At 31.2% G+C, this 9,142-nt stretch overlaps 1 protein-coding gene across 1 annotated transcript; it reads right to left on the bottom strand.

Annotated features, from left to right (window-relative positions):
• Positions 1 to 5,710: 5,710 nt before the first annotated feature.
• On the bottom strand, positions 5,711 to 6,968 carry LOC127144415 (uncharacterized). The gene is made up of 2 exons (XM_051080320.1): positions 6,317 to 6,968; positions 5,711 to 6,118 (listed from the first exon to the last, which is right to left on the bottom strand). Exons 1-2 carry the CDS (start codon positions 6,626 to 6,628, stop codon positions 5,711 to 5,713), a joined length of 720 nt encoding a protein of 239 aa, XP_050936277.1. The 5' UTR covers positions 6,629 to 6,968.
• Between the last annotated feature and the right edge of the window lie 2,174 nt (positions 6,969 to 9,142).

The raw sequence follows: 9,142 nt of genomic DNA, 5'->3' as shown, positions 1-9,142 counted from the left end.
GAACGCTGATTGAACGAATAAAGCAAGAACACTTGCTGAACGCAAACCGAAAAAAGGAAGAACACATACCAGAAAAAGAAAGAACGCTGAAAAAAAAGGAAGAATGTGACTACTGCTTAAGAGGGGAAGCCGGAAAAAGGAAGAACGCAACTACCGCTTGAAGGAAACCACCAGCGACTACTCTTAGACCAACAATAGAGATTTTTTCCTTTGGTTCAAATTTGAAAACAAGGGTTAAAGGGGAATAGCAAGGGTTTCACGCCAACAAAGGTAGAGAGAGAAGATTGAAAGATTTAATTAGGTTTGATTTGATTTTGATTTTCGTGTGGTTATTTAATTGAATGCCGGGTTTTTAGATGGGGTTTTTTCAAAAATATAAAATATTTATACTATATAGAACATAAAAAGCCCAAAAGCTCATCGTGTAAAATACCAAAAATGCCCCATCAACCACGTCGTCAATCACGCGCGCGTAACATATTTGCAATCATTTAGATATGACTATAATTTATACGCGATGGCTACAACTTATACGCGATCGTTTATATATGGCTACAATTTATATGCGATCGTTTAGATATGGCTACAATTTTTGGTCTATTGTCGAATGTCAACATAGTCTTCAACGGCCAGTTGATCCATCATTTCCTGCTGAGGCAGATACCTGAAGAAGCCAACGCAGATGAAATCTGTTTTTCAATTTTGGGGAAAAACGTCTGTTTCACCCAAAAGGAATTCAACATCATAACTGGATTGTGGTCAACAAATATAACATTGGAGAAAGATTATGATGACAAGCGCCTACAAAGCCTTCTATACGAATCAGAAAACAAGAAAATAATAACATGCTTGGAAGTTGAAAATTTTTTCAAGAATTTTGAGTTTACAAATGATCACGATGTTGTGAAGGTCGCCTTAGCCGTTTTATAGAAACTGTGAGGTCGGGAAGGATAAAAAAACACAGTTCAACATGGATATTTTGGGAAGAGTTGATGATGAAGAAGTATTTAAAAGTTTTGATTGGTCAACTTTCTTCTACACTGGTCTACTCAACAGTTTAAAGACAAGTCTATAAGAAAAAAAAAGCATACGAGCTAAAGAACACAAAAAGTTTCAAAGCAGTGGCATACTACAACATCAAAGGCTACGTGCTTGCTTTTCAAGTGATTTTTATTTGTTTATACACTTTAATTAAATAAAAATTAAACGTCAAAGTTTAACATATTTGTTTAAATGTTTTAGGTGTGGGCTTATCAAGTACTTTCAACTACAAGTGAGCACCTGGCCACAAAAAATAGTAAATGATCAATCCCTAAGATATTGAGATGGAATTGTACACAAGCTCCATCTTACAAAATGTTGCAGAAGAACATATTCGATAACAAAATGTAAGTAAAACTTATACGACCGTTTAATACAATCACACGATCGTTTAATACAGCAGAAGAACATATTCGATAACAAAATGTAAGTAAAACTTATACGACCATTTAATACAATTACACGATCGTTTTATACAATTTCACGATCGTTTAATACAATTACACGATCGTTTAATACAATTACACGATCGTTTAATAAAATTACATGATCGTTTAATACAATTAGACGATCGTTTAATACAATTACATGATCGTTTAATACAATTACACGATCGTTTAATACAATTTCTTGATCGTTTAATACAATTACATGATCGTTTCATTTTAACATATACGATCGTTTACCCTAATGCAATATCGTTTATATTCAATACCACATGTAGTATCATATTATTTTATAAACGATCGTTTCTATTAACAATTCTTTGATTATAACATTGCACACTGTCGTTAAACCTAAACTGAAGCTATCAACCTAAGAGAAAGCTTTCATGGAGAGTCGAATTCGAAGGAATGATAACATGGAAATGGTGGACGATGAATCCATTCCAGATATTAACAACAGTGATACAAATACTCCTGATCATGCAATGAACAACCAACTATTAGAGCAATTAGACTCATCTCTACAACTTTCACCACGAAGGAAACAAGGTAAAACGGTGGCTGACCAATCTAAAATGCATCCAATCACCAACAAGAGACGTTGCAGATCAAAGAAGTCCAATGACAAAGAACAACGAAGTCATTCCAAATCCTACAAGAAACTGAAGAACGAAATAAAAGAAGTTCGTAAGATTTATCCACACTGACTTCTATAGTCTCTAGGATGTATGACACAATCAGAAAGCAGTCATTGAAGCTGTCTGAAATGAAGCAGATGTTGGAAAGACTAGTCCAGGTAAAATTTGTTTTCAAAAAGTATTTCGTTTATCGGTTGTTTAAATAAACAACCGTATAACTAAAATATCTGACCGTCTATCATATTTCAACGATCGTTTATCAAAGTTACATGATCGTTTAGATATAATACATTATCTATTACCTTTATCTTTTGACAATCCATTATTTTTTAATTTTATTTTCATTTTTATGTGTTTATTAGAATCAAAATCAAAATCAAAAGAATGATCATACTCATCAGAATGACAATGATGATCATCAGAATAGATAAGATATGATCACCAATGACCAACCATATGTTGAAGAACGACATATTGAAGAACAATATACTGAACATAGAGAGGAAACTCAAAGGCTAACATTTCATTCATTGTTTACTGCTTTATATTGTTGAAAATTGCTTACATTCTAAATAAGTAACTGTATTTTTTCTTATTCTCATTTTTTTTCTCATTTTGTTTAGGCAACAACAAGAGGAATCAAGTAGTGATATTAGCCATGCAGCTTGCTATTGACTATAAGACATTTATCAGATAATATAAATAGTCAAGGTCAGGAAAAAAAAAAAAAAAAAAGACTTACCAGAAATGATTACTACCCTTCCACTTGTGAGCCAACCTCTTCCACTTTGTGAGATACTACTATCATCAAGTAGTACTTTCAAACAACCTGCAATGGCTCCATTTGATCAAACCATACAAATTCATGAAGTCTCACATCAATTTCAATTGTAAATGAAGAATCTTAACTGGTATGTGTACACAACAACTGTGTAGTCCTTTAAATTAAGAGTTTGTTTCTTATCTAATATTATTCGTTGTAGGGAATACAAAAAAAGGATCAAGTAGTTACTTTGGCTGAGATAGAAAAAGAAAATAAACAACTAACTAAGGATCAAACAATTGGAAATGTGCAGCAATCTACCTCAACTAAAAAAATAGAATCTCAATTGGTATGTATACACAACAAAATGTGTAGTCCTTTAAATTAATAGTTTGTTACTTGTCTAATATCATACATTACAAGAAAGAATAAAACAATAGGTTGAGATTAAAAAAAAATGATGAAGCAGTTACTTTGGTTGAAAATGAACCAGTAACGGAGAAAGAAAGTTCTACAATTGATTTAGAATCTTTATTAGTATGTATATAAAGAACTCTGAAGTACTTTGCATCAATTATTATTTTTTTTAATTTTTTCCTTAGTTAACTGGACAACAAGAACAACAAAAACCAATGAAGAGAAGAAAGTTATGTAAAATAACAAATAAAAAGGTGTCTGATCAAGATCAACAAGTTAATCCACCCACAACATCTACTAAGATCATATCAGAACCTACAATACATGTCCCAAATGTCGAAATCAAAGATGTAAATAGATATGATCCCATGAGGCAAGTGGATCCAAAATTATGGAAGGCATACTTATCGTGAAAAAGATAAAAAAAAAATAATTCATGAAGAAAGGACTGTAGACACCACAACCAAAAAGAAAGATTTTTTCAAAAAGCTTGAAGAAAACACGTGGATACTAGGAGACGTAAGTACTCTTTCCAAATTTCATTTTATATATAAAAATACACGATCGAGTACAATACACTTTATCTAACCAAACGATCGTTTACATATATTACATGATTGCTTAGTAAGGAAAATAACTATTAAACGATCGCTTGTATTTTCTAAACGATCGCTTCTATTCAATAAACGATCGTTTATATATATTACACGATTGCTTAGTAAGTAAACGATCACTTGTATTTCCTAAACGATCGCTTATACTCTTGTTTCTATTCACTAAACGATCATTTAATTTTCTTTGTAGACCATGGATTTGCTATTGTCCCAATTGCAGAAAAAAAATGTTGCATATCAAGCAACTTTGCAAGTATACTTTTAGAGTAATAGATTCCACGTTTATAGTAAGTTGTTATTCTTTCTTTATTTATTTATTTGTACAGAAGTTAAACTGCATAATTATATTTTGACTAAATTGTTTTACTTGTTCTTCAAGACTGGAATCAATAAGCGACACTGTATAGTTTGGCAACGACTTTTTGATACTCATGTGCTGACAGCAGACAATAAGAAAGTTGAATGGACAGACACAACAACACACTTAGATCTATGGACATAATCAAAATTGGAATACTATTTCAACACAGCTGCTGGTGATTTCCAAGATCAACTAGACTAGAGAGATGTCAACTACGTGATTGGCTGCATTAACATAAGAGAACATTGGTTGGCTATTGCAGCTGATATGAGGAAATGCAAGATATACATGTTCGACTCAGTGCCAAAGTATGTTAAGAAGAAACTTGTTGATCAAGCTCTTGAAACGCCTGCACGATGCATGCCCTCACTCGCAATTGCAATTGGAATGAACCTCCATTTAAAACGTTTCAAATATAGCCCTTGGCCAGTAGTCAAATCGAATACCACATTATAGAAAGGGCGTTCATTGGATTGTGGCATTTTCTGTTCAAAATTTATTGAATGTCTTGTCTAACTGTGGAAAACATGAAACTGTTTAGACAACAATATGTACTAGAACTTTGGGCAAATAAATTCTGTTGGTAAATAAATATATATTTGGTTCTTGTATTTTTGAGTTAATGTTTGTATTCCTTTATATAGATATCACAAAACAATTGTATAAAAATATAAAAACATTCGTATAGAGAAATACACATCGTGGATATATCTTTAAGCGATCGTTTAGTAAAGTCTAAACGATCTTCTTAATAAACATAAAAAATATTAAGTGATCGTTTATATAAACCACACTAATATCTAAAAGAAAATTAAGTGACTTCCTAAACGTACATGTGAAGATCAATATTAAGCGATCGTTTATATGTATCACACTAATGTAAGCGATCGTTTAGTAAAGTCTAAACGATCTTCTTAATACACATAAAAAATATTAAGCGATCGTTCATATAAACCACACTAATATCTAAAAGAATATTAAGCAATTTCCTAAACGTACATGTGAAGAATATTAAGCAATCGTTTATATGTATCACATTAATATAAGCAATTTTGGATATAATCTTTAAGCAATCGTTTAGTAAAGTCTAAACGATCTTCTTAATACATATAAAAATATTAAGCAATCGTTCATATAAACCACACTAATATCTAAAAGAATATTAAGCGATTTCCTAAGCGTACATGTGAAGAATATTAAGCAATCGTTTATATGTATTACATTAATGTAAGCGATCATGGATATATCTTTAAGCGATCATTTAGTAAAGTCTAAACGACCTTCTTAATACACATAAAAAATATTAAGCGATCGTTTATATATTTAATGTCTAAACGATATCAACTCTCTATCAAATGTAATATCAAACGTGTATACATAATAATGAAAGAGAGAGAGTACGCATTTTCATTAATTGTTCAAACCTTGTCTTACTTACAAGTCCTACTGTTATATCCTTTACGATTACAATTGGAACATCTGGCTGAACTACTAAATTCGTCAACATAAGGAATTCTTTGTTTTCTTGGTCTTCCAGCCTGCCGTTTAAAGACTGGAGGTAATATTTTCGTGACAGAATCTACAACTCTCTCATCAAAATGAGATCCAATAAGTTGAATACAACCATAGTATGTTGCTGATAGTGTTTCTCTATAATAAAACTCAGATAGATAAGAATAGGTATCTAAATTAAGCATTCGTAGAACAGCAAGAGCATGTGTACAAGGAATTTCTTCAACATCCCATACTCGGCAACTACAACATCCCACGTTTAACTTCACAATAAACTGTTGATTTCCATTCGTTACTTGGTATTCGGTTGTACTTATTGGATCAACCTAATAAATAACACAAATAAGGACAATTAATAACATAAAAACAAATAGATTTCAATCTCTATATACATCAGATATATAGAGATATCAATCTATCAGCGCCTATCTAAGACAGGAACAGATAAATTGCTATCTTTATCTATTGGATAGACAAAGATAGCAATCTATCTCTAACTATTCGAGATAAAAAAAATATCTTACCAATAATCTTCTCGACTTTTCATGTTCTAAATGCAGAATGTTCTCAGCCCAAGAAGTCAAATGACTCTTCATTGTAGAAGCAGCTTTACTTCGTTCATAAAACCACTTTTGCAATACATCCCTAATTAAACAAAGCATCGTTGCCACAGGTAGTTCTCTAAGATCTTTAAACACTGAATTTAAACTTTCTGCAGAATTTGATTTCATCATTCTATACCTTCGTCTACGTGAATATGCTCGAGACCACTTCTCAAAACCAACACTACTAAGATAATCTCTAATATTTGAATAAACATACTCTACGCATCTCATGTGGTGCTCAAATTCTTCAACAGTGTAGGCATAAGCACAGCTAAAGAAATACTTATCAAGTAGTGGATCCTTAAAATGGAGTTTCAAGTTACTTAAAAGATGTTTTGTGCACACACAATACTCAACATCAGGAAACACTCTTAAAACTCCTTTTGGGATGCTAAGATGCTTATAAAAAACAATGACTAAATTAGCCCGCTCTAAAAAATTACCTCGTATCTTCTCAAAAAACCATGTCCATGATACATCATTTTCAGAATCTACAATGGCAAAAGCAAGAGGGAAGATTTGATTGTTACCATCTTGTGATAAGGCTGTTTATAGGATGTCACCAAACTTACACTTCAAAAATGTCTCATCAACAAAAATAATAGGTCTACAATATTTTTACCCCTCAATTGATGCATCAAAAGCCATAAAGCAAAACTTGAAATGACCAATATCATCCATTTCTAAAGCAGTGCATGTACCTATAATAATTAAAGACGCATTTCTATCAGCACAGACAAAAAAGAGCAGAAAGAATATGAAAGATGCCAATATTAGTCTATCTAGATAGACTGTGATATTAGTCTATCCACATCTATCTGTAAATAAATTTAAATTTGATATATAAAACTGATCATATGTGAGTTAGATTCAACCAATTTATCAAAGAATCTTGGAATCAAGGCATATGATTCAACTGTGTCACCATGTAATATCTTTACCATATGTTCTTTTGCCCTCCAAGCTTTCTGGTAACTTATATTAACTCCAAGATTTGTACGAGCCTTATGCAATCTCTTTAGGAATGGAACGATCAGTAGACATGAATCTAAAATCATTTATCAAATAATTGTCAATTACAGTTGAAGAAGCTTGCATGTGTGAACTTTGGGCAGTACTCAATGAACAATCATGGTCAGAAGTGTATTTTCGTAGCATCCACAAATCACTCTTTTTATAACGAGATGTCCTTACGTACCATTTGCAGCCTTCTTTGAGACATCTAAATTCAAGAGACCTAAAATTTGATATTGTAGTCCTAAATTGAAAGTTGTTCTTCACTGCTATTATGCAAAAACACTTTGAAAGAACTATTTTACTTTCAAATAAACTTTTTTTCTTCAAATCAGAATAATAAGAGATGTCTCTTATAACTTCATCATTTGAAACAGAAGAAGAAAAACCTATATTCAGTGATATATCCACATTCTCCCGTACACTACTAGACGAAGAAGACGTTCCCAAACAATCAACACTTACATGAGTAACTATTGGATGTCTACTAGTTGCATCTTTAGCAAAAGCTAAATACCAAGCAACATCGTTGTCCTTTTTTATCGACACCACAGTTTAAACATTACTTTTACCAAAATCAAGTAAAACAGATAATTCTACTGATTCATCTAATTCAAGTTGTTCACATGTCAAAGCAACCAAAGAATTAAAGCTCGCTCACATATCTACCAAAATTTCGGACACTAAGTAATTCTCATAAACATTGTAGTCATTCCATTAACCTCCATAAAAAACAACAATAGGATAATCTAGAAAAGAAAAAAAATATAATTAAGTATTTAAATGTAATAAGAGAATACTAAACGATCATGCAAAGAGGAATTGTAACAAAACCGATAAGCTAATAAATACTAAACGATCATGCAAAGAGGAATTGTAACAAAACTGAAAAACTAATAAATACTAAACGATCATTTAACACCAATACATGATCGTATATAATAAATTAAATCATCGTATAGAATAAGCTATATACAATCGCTTAAAGACACTGATCGTTTAAACCATCGTATTCAATTTGATACACGATCATTTAAAGATACTGATAGTTTAAACAATTGTATTAAATTTGATACACGATCGTTTAAAGACGCTGATCAAACAAAATATTGAAAATTTTCGTGTTCATAAAGATAAACAATCGTGTTCATATAAAAAAGCAATCATTTGTATATTGTTAAACAATCATTCAAAAAAGATTATCCTGAAAAACTTCAAACTATCGATCTTCATAATGAAATACACAATTCTTACAGTAATTCTTAAAAGTTCAAAACGAAAAAAAAAATCTTAAATTCTTACAAACAACAAAAAACTCAAATTAAACGACATTCATACTGAAATATAAATTCTTAAATCAACGTAAACAATAATCAAAATCTTCAACGATCTTCATAACCAAATACAGGATGTCTTACTGTAATACCTACATATTATAAGCATTCTATCTTCACGTCAAAATATATAATTCTGAACTAAATTTTATAATCAACTAAATAGTTCAAAGAAAAAACAATATTTACAATACTCACCGAAACCAAAATAACTGAGACAATATTAACAGAGCAATATACACGATCTTGATTGTCCAAGATGACAAGAAGAGAAACAATGTTATCGAAGATGATGGATATGAGAGCGAATGTTGTCGAAAGTTACGAAAAAAAGTAAAGAATGATCAAGATGAAAAATATATAAAGGACGAGATGAATAACTCGAAAACGGCGATAG

The sequence above is a fragment of the Cucumis melo genome, chromosome 12, assembly GCF_025177605.1.
Source record: "Cucumis melo cultivar AY chromosome 12, USDA_Cmelo_AY_1.0, whole genome shotgun sequence".
NCBI classification, from domain to species: domain Eukaryota; kingdom Viridiplantae; phylum Streptophyta; class Magnoliopsida; order Cucurbitales; family Cucurbitaceae; genus Cucumis; species Cucumis melo.
The sequence above is the reverse complement of the archived record's forward strand: the minus strand, read 5'-3'. Positions and strand labels throughout refer to the sequence as shown.

What these genes read in the sequence shown, in the direction of transcription:
- LOC127144415 (XM_051080320.1), bottom strand. Translation starts at nt 6,628, where the DNA reads ATGAGATGCGTAGAGTATGTTTATTCAAATATTAGAGATTATCTTAGT. An exon ending in AAAAGTCGAGAAGATTATTG is followed by an intron (nt 6,119 to 6,316) that starts GTAAGATATTTT and finishes GTTATTTATTAG; the next exon opens with GTTGATCCAATAAGTACAAC.